The 19,770-nt window shown below is 38.2% G+C and overlaps 1 protein-coding gene across 1 annotated transcript in view; it reads right to left on the minus strand.

The window, feature by feature from the left end:
- Nucleotides 1–473: 473 nt before the first annotated feature.
- LOC126259179 (peptidyl-prolyl cis-trans isomerase-like 1) overlaps nt 474–19,770 on the minus strand; it is a 116,585-nt gene continuing 97,288 nt past the window's right edge. Inside the window, exon 5 of the mRNA XM_049955750.1 lies at nt 474–651. Within this exon, the coding sequence (XP_049811707.1) occupies nt 536–651 (116 nt within the window). The 3' untranslated portion in view covers nt 474–535. The remainder of the gene's footprint in view (nt 652–19,770) is intronic.

The raw sequence follows: 19,770 nt of genomic DNA on the forward strand, positions 1-19,770 counted from the left end.
TTTTAGATGTCTGCAGAATTCTGGTTTGGAATGATTGAAATTATGGTTTATTCTTATAATTTTGAACACACAATATATTTACCTAAATTTAGTAACACACACTCACAGAGGTAAAAAATTTGGTACCACCTACAAAAATTATCCATCTTTGTGCATTTAATAATGCTCAAGTCTGATTGATTTAAATGAAGTGTAAGATTATGAATGTGTTCTATGAGAAATGTGGCAAGCTTGCTCTGCAACTCCAGATGCTCTTGAGCATCAGTAATTTGCTTTGTATCACTTATGATGTTGCAATATACTTATTATCAAGTATGAAATATATTTAACTAGGTAATGAAATGGATCTCCATATGCACTGCACTTCCAGTGAAACCTATTTATCCTCTCTCCACTACACGCACATAATTTCTTCATTATTCATGTAAGTACTTGTATATTTATTATCACAGTAAATTATTATAGTTCAAAGATTGAGTTTCATAAAACATTTATTTTACAAAATAGGGTGATACAATCACTCAGTTAAGCAAGATCAATGTGATCTTACAACACCTCTGGTTATTTTTACATCATCCACTGGCCTGTCATTTTTATCTGTCTCTACAAGTCCTATCCTCTTCACTACACTCATTCCCGAATGTATACGACCTGCAAATAAAGAGAAGGAAGACACTGTTAAAGCCACTTCATACACATTTACATTTATACTGTTGGCATATATACAGATAACTACAAAGCAAAAATTTTTCCTTCCTCCAACAACTTACATTTAACACCAGTTAGAAAACAGTAAAAGTAATAACTAGATAAGCAAGTATCATAGTTCAGGTATAGTAAGTACTCTTAATCACTGTCTTAAATTTTGTTCATAAAGTCTTTTCAAGAAAGAGTGACTGATTATAAAACAAAGCTTTTATTAAAACAACCCAAATCACCACAATAACATAATACCCATATTTCACTTTCTTTTGCATTTAAATATTTAAAAATAGTAAAAAATAAATATTCATGAATCGAATCAAAATAAAAGAATTATTTCACACTTAATATAAATTGGTTCACTTACAACGAAACTTTTAACATATGGCATTTTTAAACTTTTCTATGAATAGAAGAAAATAAGGGGTATTTATGAATCTTGACAATATTCTGAAACAATTTTTTACAGATCACGAATAATGATACTCATCATTCACTCATTTTTTCACAAAATGGCTCTGAGCACTATGGGACTTAACAACTGAGGTCATCAGTCCATTTTTTCACACACTGTGTTCTATGAACTAATTAGAAAAGACTTAAGAAGCCATGCAAAAAACATGGATTAGTGATGGGAAATGGAAAATGTAAATGTATACGCTAACAAGAACAAGTGAATATCCTGATTTATGTGCATACTACAGAAACTAAACTATCTTACCAAGAAAAGTTATTAAAAAATCTAGAAGTATGCACATTATGCGCACATTTAATCATTCCGATAATGGAATTAAATCTGTATGAAATATGGTAAAAAAACAGAAGAATAGATCACAGCATAAGATAAAATCTCTGTTGATTTGAATGGAAAGCTTATTAATTAATGTTCACAGATAGTAAGTATTATTAATTGCCACTTCTTAAATGATAAAGAGACAATAAGGCCAAGAAGCTGAGAAGAAAAATCAAGGCAGTATGTTGAGAACGCACTCTTAGCCACATCTCCACATGAAATGAAAAAAGTAAAAAACATTCTCAAAAATACAAAACTGATACAGTGTTTGTGGCTTTTCCAAAAAAATTTCAAAGAGCTGTCATTTATTAACTACTAGCCTCTTTGAAATATGTCATGTGTCACCAAATCAAATCAATTTTTTCAGAAAGATTAAAATATGCAACTGTTATTCCCATGTATAAGAAAGATGACAGGAATGATGTTAATAATGACTGAGCCGTTTCACTGCTGATATCACTTTCAATTTTTTTGAAGGGGTGATGTACTCTAGAATAGTGTTCCATCTTAATAATTATAATAAACTTAGCATATCACAATTTGGAGGTCAGAGGGATTGCTCCACTCATATCTTATCTTTCCATTCACTCACAGGATTTTATAAGGATTAAATAAAAAATACAGCACCAATGACTTCTTTCTGTGATTTATCCAAGGCATTTGACAATGTAAATTCCAACATTTTGTTGCAAAATTGGACTTTTATGGAATTAACAGTATACGTAAGATGCCTCATTCTATACTCAATAAAAACAATTCAGAAAGGTGTACTTCATAATTCATCAACTGTAGACACGTGTAAGTACCAGATTCCTTACTTTACCAGTCAATACACCCCAACAGTGAAGCAGTTGATATCCGAATGTGAGTGTGCTAATGTTTTGCAATTATGGTTAATGTTTAGTCATTTGTTACTTAATGTTGTATGAATGTACAGTTGTTACCAAACTTAAAAGTACAATTATTTCATTGTTGCACCAGTTAATTCTGTTTTATAGTATATCTCATAAAGAAATAAGAAACTTGTCAAACTAAACTTTAAAACTCTTCCATGAGATCTTGTGACAATAATGTAGTTGAAATTATTTTGTAATTAGTACAAAAGTTAATGTTATTTGGACATAATTGTATAAAAATGACATTTTTTACAATTTGTATATAAAGCTAACTTTCTGCAAAATTCTGCTTGCATCAAATATTTGTTGTCCTTTTGCAAAACTTATATTGGACTCAAACTTTTGAAAATTCACAATTTTTTAATTTTAGGCTTAATTTTGTATACATTTCAACAATAGTTTATTGTTGTTGTTGTTGTTGTTGTTGTTGGTGTTGTTGTTGTTGTTGTCATCTTCAGTCCAGAGACTGGTTTGATGCAGCTCTCCATACTACTCTATCCCGTGCAAGCTTCTTCACCCCTGAGTTACTACTGCAACCTATATCCTTCTGAATCTGCTTAGTGTATTCAACTCTTGGTCTCCCTCTAAGATTTTTACCCTCGGTGCTTCCCTCCAATATTAAACTGGTGATCCCTTGATACCTCAGAACGTGTCCTACCAACCGATCCCTTCTTCTAGTCAAGTAGTGCCACAAATTCCTCTTCTCAATTCTATTCAGTACCTCGTCATTAGTTGTGTGATCTACCCACCTAATCTTCAGCATTCTTCTGTAGCACCACATTTCAAAAGCTTCTATTTTCTTTTTGTCTAAACTATTTATCGTCCATGTTTCACTCCCATACATGGCTACAATCCACACAAATACTTTCAGAAAAGACTTCCTGACACTTAAATGTATACTTGATGTTAACAAACTCCTCTTCTTCAGAAATGCTTTCCTTGCCATAGCCAGTCTACATTTTATATCCTCTCTACTTCGACCACCATCAGTTATTTTGCTCCCTAAAGAGCAAAACTCCTTTACTACTTTAAGTGTCTCATTTCCTAATCCAATTCGCTCAGCATCACCTGATTTAATTTGACTACTTTCCATAAGCCTCGTTTTGCTTTTGTTGATGTTCATCTTATATCCTCCTTTCAAGACACTGTCCATTCCGTTCAAGTGCTCTTCCAGGTCCTTTGCTTTCTCTGACAGAACTAAAATGTCACTGGCAAACCTCAAAGTTTTTATTTCTTCTCCCTAGATTTTAATTCCTACTCCAAATTTTTCTTTTGTTTCCTTTACTGCTTGCTCAATATTCAGATTGAATAGCATCACTGTTAGGCTACAACCCTGTCTCACTCCTTTCTCAGTCACTGCCTCCCTTTCATGCCCATCAGTTCTCATAACTGCCATCTGGTTTCTGTACAAATTGTAAATAGCTTTTCACTCCCTGTATTTTACACTGCCACCTTCAGAATTTGAAAGAGAGTATTCCAGTCAACATTGTCAAAAGCTTTCTCTAAGTGAAATGTAGGTTCGCCTTTCCTTAATCTATCTTATAAGGTAAGTCACAGGGTCAGTATTGCCTCCCATGTTCCTACATTTCTACAGAATCCAAACTGATGTTCCCTTAGGTCAGCTTCTATCTGTTTTTCCATTTGTCTGTGAAGAATTCGTGTTAGTATTTTGCAGCCGTGACCAATTAAACTGACAGTTTAGTAATTTTCATACCTGTCAACACCTGCTTTCTTTGGAACTGAAATTATTATATTCTTCTTAAAGTCTCATGGTATTTCGCCTGTCTCATACATCTTGCTCACCAGATGGTAGAAATTCGTCATGGATGGCTCTCCCAAAGCTATCAGTAGTTCTAATTGAATGTTGTATATACCCAGGGCCTTGTTTTGACTTAGGTCTTTCAGTTCTCTGTCAAATTCTTCACGCAGTATCATATCTCCCATTTCATCTTCATCTACAACCTCTTTCATTTCCATTATATTGTCCTCAAGTACATCGCTCACGCATAGACCCTCTATATACTCCTTCCACCTTTCTGCATTCCCTTCTTTGCTTAGAACACATTTTCCATCTGAGCTCTTGATATTCATACAGGTGGTTCTCTTTTCTCCAACGGTCTCTAACTTTCCTGCAGGCAGTATCTATGTCACCCCTAGTGATATATGTCTCTATACATCCTTACATTTGTTCTCTAGCCATACCTAATTAGCCATTTTCCTCTTCCTGTCGACCTCATTTTTGAGACGTTTGTATTCCTTTTCACCTGCTTTACTTACTGTATTTTTATATTTTCTCCTTTCATCAATTAAATTCAATATATCTTCTGTTACCCAAGGATCTCTATTAGCTCTCAACTTTTTACCTACTTGATCCTCTGCTGCCTTTGCTATTTCGTCTCTCAAAGCTATCCACTCTTCTTCTACTGTATTTCTTTCTCTCGTTCTTGTCAGTTGTTCCATCTCTCGTTCTTGTCAGTTGTTCCGTAATACTCTCTCTGAAACTCATGACAACCTCTGGTTCTTTCAGTATATCTAGGTCCTATCTCCTTAAATTCCTACCTTTTTGCAGTTTCTTCAGTTTTAATCTACAGTTCATAACCAATAAATTGTGGTCTGGAAATGACTTACAGTTTAAAACCTGGTTCCTGAATCTCTGTCTTACCATTATATAATCCATCTGAAACCTTCCAGTGTCTCCAGGCCTCTTACATGTATACAACCTTCTTTCATGATTCTTAAACCAAGTGTTAGCTCTGATTAAATTATGCTCTGTGCAAAATTCAACCAGGTGGCTTAATACTGTGGTAGGCATGGGCTTTGTGTCTATCTTGGCTACAATAATGCTGTTCGTAGTAGCTTACCTGTGCTCCTATTTTTTTATTCATTATTAAACCTACTCCAGCACTACCCCTATTTGATTTTGTGTTTATAAGCCTGTAGTCACTAAGCAGAAACCTTGTTCCTCCTGCCACCAAACTTCACTAATTCCCACTAAATGTAACTTTAACCTGTCCATTCCCCTTTTTAAATTTTTTAACCTACCTACTCAATTAAGGGACCTGATGTTCCATGCTCCAATCCACAGAATGCCAGTTTTCTTTCTCCGGATAATGACTTCCTCATGAGAGGTCCCTGCCTGGAGATCCAAATGGGGTACTATTTTATCTCCAGAATATTTGACTCAAGAGGATGCCATCATCATTTAATCATACTGTAAAGCTGCATACCCTTGGGAAAATTTCCCCTTGCTTTCAGCCCTTCTTAGTTCCAGCACAGCAAGGCCATTTTGGTTAATGTTACAAGGCCAGATCAGCCAATCATCCAGACTGTTGCCCCTGCAACTATTGAAAAGGCTGCTGTCCCTCTTGTGTGTGTGTGTGTGTGTGTGTGTGTGTGTGTGTGTGTGTGTGTGCGTGCGTGCGTGCGTGTGTGCGTGCGTGTGCGTGTGTGGGGGGTAGGGCAATAGTTTATACAACTGTAATTGTTATGATTCTACTTACAGCATGGCAGAAGAGCTCAGCAAGTCAAGTCCTTTTTAACTGAAGTTTAGTACTAAAGTGTCTGTGTTGTAAATTCCTAGATCATGTACATATTGTTAAAAGTACATTTCACTTTTAAGAGGAAATATAGTGTCAAAATGCATATAAAACAGTCTTTATTATTTATACCTAAAAACACAGATGATGTGACTTACCGAACGAAAGTGCTGTCAGGTCGATAGACTCACAAACAAACACAAACATACACACGAAATTCAAGCTTTCGCAACAAACTGTTGCCTCATCAGGAAAGAGGGAAGGAGAGGGAAAGATGAAAGGATGTGGGTTTTAAGTGTATACCTGTCCTTTTTTCTCCCTAAGGTAAGTCTTTCCGCTCCCGGGATTGGAATGACTCCTTACCCTCTCCCTTAAAACCCACATCCTTTCGTCTTTCCCTCTCCTTCCCTCTTTCCTGATGAGGCAACAGTTTGTTGCGAAAGCTTGAATTTTGTGTGTATGTTTGTGTTTGTTTGTGTGTCTATCGACCTGCCAGCACTTTCGTTCGGTAAGTCACATCATCTGTGTTTTTAGATATATTTTTCCCACGTGGAATGTTTCCCTCTATTATATTGAAGTCTTTATTATTTGTTAGAGGGCATGAATAGAGGTCATAAACATATGAATTTTCAGCCTATCTGTCTGCAATGAAATGATTATCACTGATCCATTATTGAAATGGAGTGTGATCCTCTGCTACAGTTTATTTCAAGCAAGTAATATGCTTCAAAAATCACCACGGCAAAATACAAATTTACTGAATTTTAATTTATATTCTGCTGCCATTTGTAGTGGACCGTTACATAGCAGATATTTCTCTGATTGGGGGAAATCATCAATGTGGCCCTCTCGTACATATTATAGATCTTTCATTTAACACACATGAAATAATTTAATTCTTTTTTGAATGACATGTACCATAATCAATCCCAATACAGAAAACCGTAAATAACGTGTATAAAATAACTATTAATTGTTCTTCTACAAATGACCCCTCTCTCTCTTGATTTTAAGAAAACAGTATATTCAATTCTGCACATCAAGGGCACAACAGCTTTGGCAAATTTGACATATAATTTCGAGTAGGTAAAGAAGGCAGGATTTAAAAAGGGTTAGGTGTACATACTGATGAAATTATAAATCGAAAGGGGGAGGGGGAGGAAGAAAAAAATATTTTACAGTTTCTTAAATAACTCTGTTTAGCCACTTTTACTCAGCAACATTACATTGCTTGGAAATGTATTCTGCAGTAACTCAACTTTCAAAAGAAAGTCTTCATTGCACAAGAATCAACATATTGTGCTCACACTTTTTGTATAAATTCTTAAGGGAGATACGTTATTTTAATTAAGCACAACAGTAAATATTATCTCTCATGAAATTTGTTGTATATAATTCAGTTTGTTCAGAAGGAATAACAACATCCATGTTACAATACGAGAAGACAAAAATACCTTCATTAAAAGGTGTAAATAAAGATGTTACCACAATCTTTCATCATCTGCCAAATGATATTAAATGCCTGACAGATGGCAAAGCTAAATTTGAAAGCAAGCTGAAAAAGTTCGTTCAGGGTAACTCATTCTATTCCATAGAAGAATTTTTTGTTTAGAAACATTCAGTAGATTTAACAAGGAAGTGTTACATGTTTACTTTTGTTTTTAAATGAAATACTGTTTTCTGTTATGTGGACAGCATGCATCATATTTCATTACCAATTAGGTAACATTCTGTAATTTGGCTTGTTCCAAGTTATTACATTATATTACACCATGTGACCCATGAAATATTTAACTAACTAAAACTAAAATAAATTAAATCCTGTAATGATGGAAAGCGTTCATAAATGAGGAGTGAATGATGTTACACGTTAACAAGCAGAAGCAGCCACTGTAGGCTCCCTCTGTAAAGCATACAACACTTTTGTGACACGCTAATCAATTTACAGTGATAACTATGGGAATTACTTGTAGATTACTTTACACAGCTATATGTTTATTAGGAAAACAACAGCTATTTTAAAACATGCTACTGCTGTGCCTTTTGCTCTATTTGGCTCATATTTTATTTAATGCTCTGTAATAAACAATTTTGCAACTTTAGACAGAATACTATCAGCTGCCAATATAATGACAAAGTAACACCTTTCAAACACAAACATTAATGTTAAATAGAAATTACAACCATGAGCCCAAATATTCTGGTGCATTATAAAAGTAGAGCCTATTTGGAAACTTACAAGACAACAGTTCTGACAATCTACAGGTCCTCAATGTAGAGAGACTACTAAAAAGGCTAGCAGAAATAACTGAGAAGTGATTGTATGAGGAGTTTTCACTACTGATTTCATATCTAATAATTCTGATCAAGGGCACCTAGGGACCCTCAACAGGGACAAAAATAGTGCAACAGTGATTGATAATTTGTTTATAAATTAATAGTTTATTTCTAAATTAATAGTTTATCTGACCATGATGGACAAATAGAAGCATTTACAATGAGTCAGAGACATTTACAGCTGTCCACAATTTACATGCGTAATGTATCTAATAGATATTTGCCCATCCACTCATTACTCGCACCCACTAAGGTGACGATTCCCGTAAGAGTTCGGGCAACCTGTGCACATTCGCACAGACGAAGATCATGGCCAGGTAGCCTTTAACTATATATGAAGATAGTAACTGTTCTCGAAAGAACAGATACCATTGATGATGAGTGGATGGGCAAATATCTATTAGGTACATTACGTATGTAGATTGTGGACAGTTGGGAATGTGGGTCTCACGGGGAGCGTGCAAGGGATAAGTCCCTGCAGTCACGCTATTCATCTGTGTCCTCAGTGGCTCAGATGGATAGAGCATCTGCCATGTAAGCAGGAGATCCCGGGTTTGAGTCCCGGTCAGGGCTCACATTTTCAGCTGTCCCCATCGAGGTATTTCAACAACACCTGTCAGCAGCTGAGGGTTTCAATTAATTATCATTTATTCTAGAGAAGCTGCACGGTCATCAATGGTATCGGTTCTTTCGAGAACAGTTACTATCTTCATATATTTTCATAATATAATCATTATTCCATCCCAGATTTTCCACTGTTTAAATATAAGACAAGGTTCTTTCCAAATTTATGATTAAAAAAATACAGGGTCATCTTACATTTGAGAATTAAATTTGCTTTTGCTGCACTCAATGTTTTTACGTGTGGGTGTGTGTGTGTGTTTGAGGTTTACGGGCACTAAACAGCGTGGTCATCAGCACCCAAATGTTTTTACATTGTGTAATAGCTTATTGTAGGGACTGACTTACATTTGCAGATAAAGCTTTGGCAAATGAGATCACACGCAGATTTAACTTTAAGAATTCAGAAGGGTGAGAGCGTGAAGAGTGTCACCTACTTGGATGGACACTAGGACTTATGTGTGGAGGGGAATCACAAGCAGGAAGCAAATTTCATCATGTTGACACCAGTGGGAATGTATCCAGTGTACTTTGCTTTTTATGAGCATCTACCACACTTAAACTGTACTTTGCCTGCACCGAATTGTAATCGAAATTAAACTGATTTTGCAAATGGACAAGTAATAGTATTAATTTCTACATGAGGCAAGTTAATGATAACAGAAATATGTTCACACAGAACACTTGTATTAAGGCACAACAAATGAAAAACAAGCTTAAAAAATGGTGCTAATGTTTCTACTCCTCTACAGCAATGCTGATTTTCAAGTTCGCCAACAAAAAGTGGAGTTCACTTTTAACCCAACGTGGTATGATTTCTGATGATTCTGTTGCAGGGAGGCAAGAGGACAAAGTGTTCTGCCACTGTTTGCTTTTATTATCAGAATTGTGCAAAATGTAAATTGTAGCAACTGATAAGGGATGCCATGACACTCTTGAGAAATCTGTATTTACAATTTCATGGTTCACAATCAGTTCACTCACACAATACAACGCTAATTTTAAGCAGAAGCTACAAACAACTGTGGAGCAAGAAGAAAATGTCTTTTCATAGAAGCAAATATTTGTAGGGGCATCAAATGAAGAATAAATAAAAGAATGCTGCTTCTACACACTAAATTTTCAGAGGGCTCAAGCAGGGAAGGTTTCATTAATTGAAGCAGCAGGTTGTTCAACACGGTGTAACAGAAATGCGATGGTTTCCTGATTACTTGAAAAGCACTGGGGATAAAGAGGAATTTTCTACTGCATGTACTGCAGGGTTCAAAGAAAGTACTGGTTTGTGCGTGAGGATGACAAAGAGGTCTTGACTTACATTACAACACAGCACAATGCAATATCACTGACTTCCTGCAGCATTTGGCAAAATAATAATTGCATCAGCATCATATAATCAAATTAAGAAGCAGAAATATTTACTAGACCATATGGGCCATACCCACAAGATGCCTGTTCATTTTGATAAGCCGGTAAATGTTGCTATCAATGTGAAGGGCATTAAAAGTGTTCCTACATGCAGTTGAGGGACTCTTACACTTATTCGTACCTATGCACATTCTCTGTAATGGTATTTGTGGTTAACAACAATAATTAATTTAGCATGAACTCTGCAATTCATAAGTGCAGTAATAGAAATAAAAATAATATCCATGCAGATTATAAATCATTCTCTTTGGTGCAACATTCTATAATAGGTTGCCACTGAACATCAGGCAGGAAACTGAATATTAAAAAAACAAAAAGAAAGAATACTTCATTAGCCACTCCTCTAACATTTTATCAAAACATTCAGATTCAGGGAAGTAAATTCTGTTAATACATTAATACTAGTCATAACTTCTTGTTAGTATACTTTACAAAAGTACCAGCAGTAGCTCTTATCCTGTGAGAGCCATTTCATCTCTGTCTAAGTACTGCAACCTACATCCATTTGAACTTGCTAACTGTATTCAAGTCTTTGTCTTACTCTACAGTTTTTAACCCCGACACATTTTCCTCCATTACTGAATTGACTATTCCTTGATGCTTCAAGATTCTTGTTTAACTTATCCAAGGGCTACAGCCACCTTAATCATGATATATCCTGTCAACCAGTTCTTCCTTTTAGTAAAGTTGTGACACACCTCTCTCTTCTCTTTAATTTGATGCAGTACTTCTTCATTAATTATCCAACCTATCAAACAAATCTTCAGAATTCTTGTGGAACATGACATTTCAAAACCTTCTATTCTAGTTTTGTCTATAGGCTTACTGCCTATCAAGCACATCTCACTTCCATGCACAGCTAATCCACACAAATACGTACAGAAAAAGACTTCCTAAGACCTAAATAGATATTCAGTGTTAACATATTTCTCTTTTCTTGAAAGCTTTCCTTTTTACTGCCAATCTTCATTTTATATCCCTTCTAATTCTGCAGCACTCGATCTACTGATCTACTAATTTCAGTATCTTGCTTCCTGATCTACTGTACACACAATATAACCTGGCACTTTATGCAGGGGATGCTGGAAGTGAACGCATGCCATCACCCACTGCCACCTGGCTGCAGCAGAGAGAGGAAAGGTATGGGTGCAGAATATGCCCCACAACCTCCTTGCAGGGAAGGTCAAACCTCAGAGTTTGCATTTTTTTCTTCCTGAACTTTGCTCCACTTTCCAAATTTCTCCTTGGTTTCCTTTACTGCTTGTTCAATAGACAGCCTGAATAACTACTGCACTCTCTTCTGTGCATTTTGACTCTTATAACTGCACTTTGGTTTCTGTACAAGTTGTAAACAACAATTTGCTCTCAGTATTTTATATGAATGATTTCAGAATTTCTAAGAGTGCATCACAGTCAATGCATTAAAATTCTAGTGTTGGTGTAGGCCCATGTTCTCATACATTTATTTGGGATCCAAACTGATCTTTCCTCATGTCTGTATTTTGCAATGATGAATTATTAGAATTATTGTTTAGTAATATTCACGCCTACTGAGTTTTCTTCTAGAGAATTTGAATTATAACATTGTGCTTGAAGTCTGACATTATTTCACCTGTCTCATACAGCTTGCATACCAGGTGAAATAGTTTTGTTGTGCTTTGTTTTCCGAAGGCTCGGAGTAATTCTGAAGGAATGTTGTCTACACCAGGTGCACTCTTTCAAATTTTCTCCAAAAGTTGCTCATTTTTCCTATATGTGGAATATATCTTTCCCACAGTCATACATGGTTCTACAGTTTTGCATTTCTTCTGTAAGCCATTCCTGCTTTGCCATTTTCCACTTCCTGCCAATTGCATTTTTACAAGTCTGCCTTCTGTTCACCAGCTTAATTTTCTCCCGTCACCAAAACTTCAATATCTCATGTATTACCCAATGCTTTATTGTCGATGCCGATCCTCTGCTGCCTTCATTATTTCATTTGCCAAGTTACCCCTCCATCTTCTGTTGTATTCCTTTCCCCTGTTTCAGTCAATAGGTCCTTACTGCTTCCTTTGAAACTCTCAACAATCTCTTGTTCTTTCAGTTAGTTTCCATCTTCTTAATTTTTTTTTTCAGTTTTAATCTGCAGCTCATAACCAATAAATTATGATCAGAATCTACTTTTTCAGTTTTAACCTGTGGTTCATTACCAATAAATTATGGTCAGAATCTATATCCGCTCTTGCAAATATTTTGCAGATTAAAATCTGATTTCAAAATCTCTGCCTTATCATTACATAATCAATTAGAAACCTTTCAGTGTCTCCTGCAACCAGAGCCAAATTTCCACACACTGAATGAAGTGATCTACACTGACTGTCAAATACTTTTATTCATAGTCACAATCAGTTTCATGTCAATTGAAGATGCATCTTCTGGTGATCTGTACAAAAATTAATAAAGAAATTTTTTTACACACAATGGTCTGAAGAATAAAGGGATACTGAAAAATAGTATTGTATAGCAATAACTGAAAAGTGCTCACAGAGATTCTATTTAACAACTCATAGCCGAAATGTAACTGACTTAGGGACAGTCCCCACCATTCATGTCAAGTTATAAAAAATAGTGTGCTAAAGGCAGTAGCCCATATTTAAAATGAAGGGGATAGTGTAGAACTTATGGAATAAACAAAGCTGTAGACTAGTAACTCACCTAGACAATTTCAATGTATGAACCCAATAAAAAGGAACAGGCCACAAACAGGAAGGGGGTTGGGTGGCCGCAGGCAAGTTAGTATTGACAGCTCTGTAATGCGAAAGATGTTTACAGGTGGCATCAGAGGTGACAGAAACAAAAATGTTGTTATAGAAGGTGAGAAGGGTGGAGGGTGGCTGAACATGTGCTACACTACTTAGAAAATAGATAACACAGAGTAGAAAAGAATGAGCCCCATTTATAAAAGAAATGAAAGTGGACAATTAATATGTAAACTATTAATAAAGCCCACACGGTTATACAAATATCCTTTGTCACAAATACAATACAATATTAGTGGAAAAATGCAAAAGGATAATTTGAGAAGCTTTGAGAACCTTACTTAAAGTAATTTTGTATTGCAGTCTCCCTAGGGAAGAAAATGAGAGACAGCAATATGAGATAACTTTAAGTAATAAGGGATATACAGGATCATTTGTGATGATTATAATGCTAAATATATACCATAGGTCAGACAGGAGGAGCACATGAATGATTCTAGTTCAAATGCAGCACTAAGCACGCATTTGTGCAAAACTGGCCACATTTGAAAGAGTATGCACGTACTACATTTCAAAAGTAAAGGTAATACCCTTGATGTTTTAGTAAGACTCTTCTCATTTGTTGGGTTCATGACTGGAATTGTCTAGGTGCATTACTAGTTTACAACTCTGTTCCACATGGCCTTTATTCAGGTATTATTTCTATGGGTTCTACGCTATCCCCTTCATTGTAAATATAGATTACCGCCTTTCGCATGCTACATGTGTATAACTAGGTACGAATGATGGGGGGTGGCTCTAAGGCAGTTATCTTCCTGCAATGAGTTGTTAAACAGAACCTCTTTGAGTGCTTTTCAAGTATTGCTATATGATACCACTTTTCAGTATCTTTTTATATTGTCAGACCATTGTTATGAATTCTTGGTAAAAATTTCTTTTCTTTATTAATTTTTCTACAGATCACCAGTGGATGCATCTTCAGTTGACATGAAACCAGTTGTGAATTTGAATAAAAGTATTTTACACACAATGAATATCATTTCTTTACCATGTATACAACCTTCTTTCATGATCCTTAAACCAAAGGTCTGCAATGATTAAACTGAGCTCTGTACAAAATTCTACAAGCTGGCATCTTCTTTCATCCTTTTCCCTAGTGCAGGTCCCCCTGTTATTTTTATTTCTCTTCCTTTCCAGTTATTGAATTTCAGTGCCCCATCATAATGAAATTTTCATCATTCCCCAGAAGATTAAGCCATAGGACAGTGTTGAGTGAATAACAAAGTAAGGGATACTTCTGAATGCTAAACAGGCAGAACTGAATTTTGTGATTAATTTATCCATGTGCTAGTGCTACACCTCATAGTTTCTGTGTAATTCATTATACTATGTTTAGTATCTGAGTTTGCATGACTATGCCACTACACAATACTTCTAGTACAAGGTACTGTATTGGCTGGCAGTGGCTTGACAAGAAGCTGAGGAACAAAACTCAGCAAGAGGAAATGAAAAACCACCATGTGGGTCAATGTATGGAGAAGCAGAGAGTTCACACCCACAGGGATAAACACAACACATGGCAGGCATATGTGAGTGATGACTGAGCATAACCCTGTGGCGCATAGCGTCAACTACAGTGGACAGCTGTTAATGGTCGTTTCTTTGGCACTTTCAATCAGTCCTGAGGCTGCAAATGCACAAAGTTCACTGTAGTGGGCACTCCCTACTGGTGTTATGTCCTGCATGCATTTTCAGCCTCTTGACTGATTGAAAATGCCAGAGAATTGGCCATTAAAAGTTGTCCACTGCAGTGAAATTCATGCACCACAGGGATAAGGGAATGGCACAAGTCACAAGGCACAAGCTCAGATCTGCTGTGGTGCATTAGATCTGCAAACCACTGCTTACTGTCACCCAAAGGTAAACACTTCCATCAGCAGGTCTGCCCATACTATTCTGCTGAGAAACAGCTCATGACAGCTCATCTCCCTCTACTGTGATGTTCGATGATGAGGATACTACGTCCCTTCTCCCTGAAAAGGCCATGCGGGACCAAAAATGGACAAGCTTAGGCCATGACCTCCAATACAGAACCAGAGAGAGTGCCAGAGACCTCGGCAGCAGACTGGACATGAAAGGAGACAATGCCAGCTCTGCTAAAGGGGTGGAAGGGTGCGGAGGCAAAGGAAATAGTCAGCCCATTGGCAGCGGCAGAGGCGAGACCATATCCACCTGAGAGGAGGAGGAGGAGGAGGAGGAGGAGGAGGGTGGAGGGGGGGGGGGGAGTCAAAGTCCATAAGCTCCACATCAGGATGCACAGGAGTGAGCCTTGCTGGGGTCTGAGGCTGCAAGCAAGAGGAGGATGGCACAGAGAACAAAAGGGGTGGCAACAAGGAAGTACACCACTGCAAGGGGGAGCCCACACCTGGAACAGCATCATGGCCAACCCTGCCGCCTGGCTGACTGGAAGACCACAGAGGTGATGATCCAACAGGGTGCAGGCACAACTGATTCACATGACATCTCAGCTGCTTATGACCAACATCTGCCAAAAATGCTGCCGACCTGTTCTGCCCACCACAACACACAATAGCCAACCCTACTGCTGGCCGAAAGACCAGGACCAAATGGCTGCTCCATGGGGAAAATGTGGCAGGTTACAGTGGTCTGGGGCATGTGACTCAAGATGCAACAAATCTAGGGGATCCTGTGGCTAGCGCCCATGCAAATGTTGTGGCAGACTGCACCAACTCATCAGCATCACCTGCTATGTAGCCAGAAAGCTCGACAATGTATTGTCATGAGAAGAAGCAGACATGGATTTCTTCATTTGTGTCTTGAATATATGCACAAAGTGCTCCATATCGAATTTAGAAGCAGGGTGAAATATGGCAGTAGTCAGATGCTGAATCCAATACGAATGCAAAAGTCTTCAAACTCCAGTGACACAAATTGCTGACCGTTATTGGACACGAAGGTCCTGGAGAATCCTTCAGTGGCAAAACTGACTAACAGTGCGGGAAGAGTGACAGCTGATGATGTGGAGAACAGCTTGACTATGTAAGGGGAAATTTGACAAAGCATCGACCACTAACAAACCCAAGCTGACCAGAAATGGACGAGTAACATCAATGTGTACTATGTCACAAGGGTGCTCTAGTACCAGCCAACAGGAAAATTAGCACAACAGTGCATGCTCACACTAAATGTTTGATGTTGTGATTGAATGCCAACCAGTAGACACGATGTCACACTAAGGTCGTACACCGATGCAATGCATGCAGAAACTGGAGTATGGAAGGGCGCAATGCTAGGGGGACAATCACTGCTCTTCTGTAGCCAGCATGAGGACACCCAATGGACAATGTAGAATTGATCACATAGGAGACAAAACGTATCCCATGTCGGATCTGCACCCAAAGAGATGCAGTCCAGCCAACCCCCTTGGACAGCTAAACCAGTTTTCTGGAAAAGCAGGTCAGCGGCTGGAACTTCTTGCACTGTCAAAGGAAAATCTGACAAGGTTTGCTGCAAGGTAGCATCCAATATAACACAAGAGCCCCCTGTCGACTGAAATCTGGATCGGGCTCCACCATGAAAGCTCATCAGCATTTGCATGCTGGGTGGTGGAGCAGTAAAGAATATTACATCAATGATTACTGAGAAAGAAGGCCTATCTCTGCAGTTGGTGTATAGGCCTATCTGGAAGCTTGGTATGAGGGCCACATAAGGAAACCAGCGGCTTGTGGTCAGTGATGAGGAGGAACCTTGCTCCAAACAAGAAAACGTGAAACATTTTAATTCTGAAACAATAGCCAGTGCTTCCTTTGCACCTGTGAATAATCATGGTGCACCATGGAAAGTATCTTGGATGTATTAGTAATGGGATGCTTAGTGGCATCCAGGTTCTGGTAGGACAGAACTGCACCAATGCCATACTGCGAAGTCTCACAGTCCATGGTTAAAGCCTTACCAGGCTTAAAAGAAGAAAGACAGGGCATGTCTTTTCACCAAAGTTGCTTAGGAGGGTGGCCTAAAAGGACTGGAGCTCTTTCATGTTCTTGGACACTGGCAAGTTGACAATGCTTTGTTGTGTTCATCCGCAGGGACAAGGACATCTCCGCTCTGCACGTGTCCCTAAAAATGCACCTATGGGAAGAAAAAACTGCACATTTCCAGCTTGCAATGAAGGCCATTCCCAAGAAGGTGTTGGAAAACCATCTGTAGGTTTCGTAAATGATCCTCGCATGTACAGCCCATAACCCAGATGTCATCAATGTAAATTACGCAACAGGGAATGCCTTGAATCAACTGCTCCAAATATAATTTATAAATTCCCAGTGCAGATGCAATTCCAAAAGGCAAGCAATTAACTGATACAGCCCAAAGTTGTTGTTGTTGTGGTCTTCAGTCCTGAGACTGGTTTGATGCAGCTCTCCATGCTACTCTATCCTGTGCAAGCTTCTTCATCTCCCAGTACCTACTGCAACCTACATCCTTCTGAATCTGCTTAGTGTATGCATGTCTTGGTCTCCCCCTACGATTTTTACCCTCCACGCTGCCCTCCAATACTAAATTGGTGATCCCTTGATGCCTCAGAACATGTCCTACCAACCGATCCCTTCTTCTGGTCAAGTTGTGCCACAAACTCCTCTTCTCCCCAATCCTATTCAGTACCTCCTCATTAGTTATGTGATCTACCCATCTAATCTTCAGCATTCTTCTGTAGCACCACATTTCGAAAGCTTCTATTCTCTTCTTGTCCAAACTATTTATCGTCCATGTTTCACTTCCATACATGGCTACACTCCATACAAATACTTTCAGAAAAGACTTCCTGACACTTAAATCTATACTCGATGTTAACAAATTTCTCTTCTTCAGAAACGCTTTCCTTGCCATTGCCAGTCTACATTTTATATCCTCTCTACTTCGTCCATCATCAGTTATTTTGCTCCCCAAATAGCAAAACTCCTTTACTACTTTAAGTGTCTCATTTCCTAATCTAATACCTTCGACATCACCCGACTTAATTCGACTACATTCCATTATCCTCGTTTTGCTTTTGTTGATGTTCATCTTATACCCTCCTTTCAAGACACTGTCCATTCCGTTCAACTGCTCTTCCAAGTCCTTTGCTGTCTCTGACAGAATTACAATGTCATCGGCGAACCTCAAAGTTTTTATTTCTTCTCCATGGATTTTAATACCTACTCCGAATTTTTCTTTTGTTTCCTTTACTGCTTGCTCAATATACAGATTGAATAACATCGGGGAGAGGCTACAACCCTGTCTTACTCCCTTCCCAACCACTGCTTCCCTTTCATGCCCCTCGACTCTTATAACCGCCATCTGGTTTCTGTACAAATTGTAAATAGCCTTTCGCTCCCTGTATTTTACCCCTGCCACCTTTAGAATTTGAAAGAGAGTATTCCAGTCAACATTGTCAAAAGCTTTCTCTAAGTCTACAAATGCTAGAAACGTAGGTTTGCCTTTCCTTAATCTTTCTTCTAAGATAAGTCGTAAGGTCAGTATTGCCTCACGTGTTCCAGTATTTCTACGGAATCCAAACTGATCTTCCCCGAGGTCGGCTTCTACTAGTTTTTCCATTCGTCTGTAAAGAATTCGTGTTAGTATTTTGCAGCTGTGGCTTATCAAACTGATTGTCCGGTAATTCTCACATCTGTCAACACCTGCTTTCTTTGGAATTGGAATTATTATATTCTTCTTGAAGTCTGAGGGTATTTCGCCTGTTTCATACATCTTGCTTACCAGATGGTAGAGTTTCGTCAGGGCTGGCTCTCCCAAAGCCGTCAGTAGTTCCAATGGAATGTTGTCTACTCCGGGGGCCTTGTTTCGACTCAGGTCTTTCAGTGCTCTGTCAAATTCTTCACGCAGTATCGTATCTCCCATTACATCTTCATCTACATCCTCTTCCATTTCCATAATATTGTCCTCAAGTACATGGCCCTTGTATAGACCCTCTATATACTCCTTCCACCTTTCTGCTTTCCCTTCTTTGCTTAGAACTGGGTTTCCATCTGAGCTCTTGATGTTCATACAAGTGGTTCTCTTATCTCCAAAGGTCTCTTTAATTTTCCTGTAGGCAGTATCTATCTTACCCCTAGTGAGATAAGCCTCTACATCCTTACATTTGTCCTCTAGCCATCCCTGCTTAGCCATTTTGCACTTCCTGTCGATCTCATTTTTGAGACGTTTGTATTCCTTTTTGCCTGCTTCATTTACTGCATTTTTATATTTTCTCCTTTCATCAATTAAATTCAATATTTCTTCTGTTACCCAAGGATTTCTACTAGCCCTCGTCTTTTTACCTACTTGATCCTCTGCTGCCTTCAATATAATTTATAAATTCCCAGTGCAGATGCAATTCCAAAAGGCAAGCAATTAACTGATACAGCCCAAAGGGGAGTACCAAAAAATCTAAGAAGCTGTATCCAATGGCAAATGGAGATATGTAAAAAATTCTGAAACCTGACAACTTCATCAACAGCTCCTCCACCCATTGAATATGTCTGCTTGTGTGTGTGTGTGTGTGTGTGTGTGTGTGTGTGTGTGTGTGTGTGTGTGCGCGTGTGTGTGTGTGTGTGCGCGTGTGTGTGTGTGTGCGCGTGTGTGCGTGTGTGCGCGTGTGTGCGTGTGTGCGTGTGTGTGCGTGTGTGTGTGTGTGCGTGTGTGTGTGTGTGTGTGTGTGTGTGCGCGCG

Source organism: Schistocerca nitens, chromosome 5 (genome assembly GCF_023898315.1).
Source record: "Schistocerca nitens isolate TAMUIC-IGC-003100 chromosome 5, iqSchNite1.1, whole genome shotgun sequence".
Lineage (NCBI taxonomy): Eukaryota > Metazoa > Arthropoda > Insecta > Orthoptera > Acrididae > Schistocerca > Schistocerca nitens.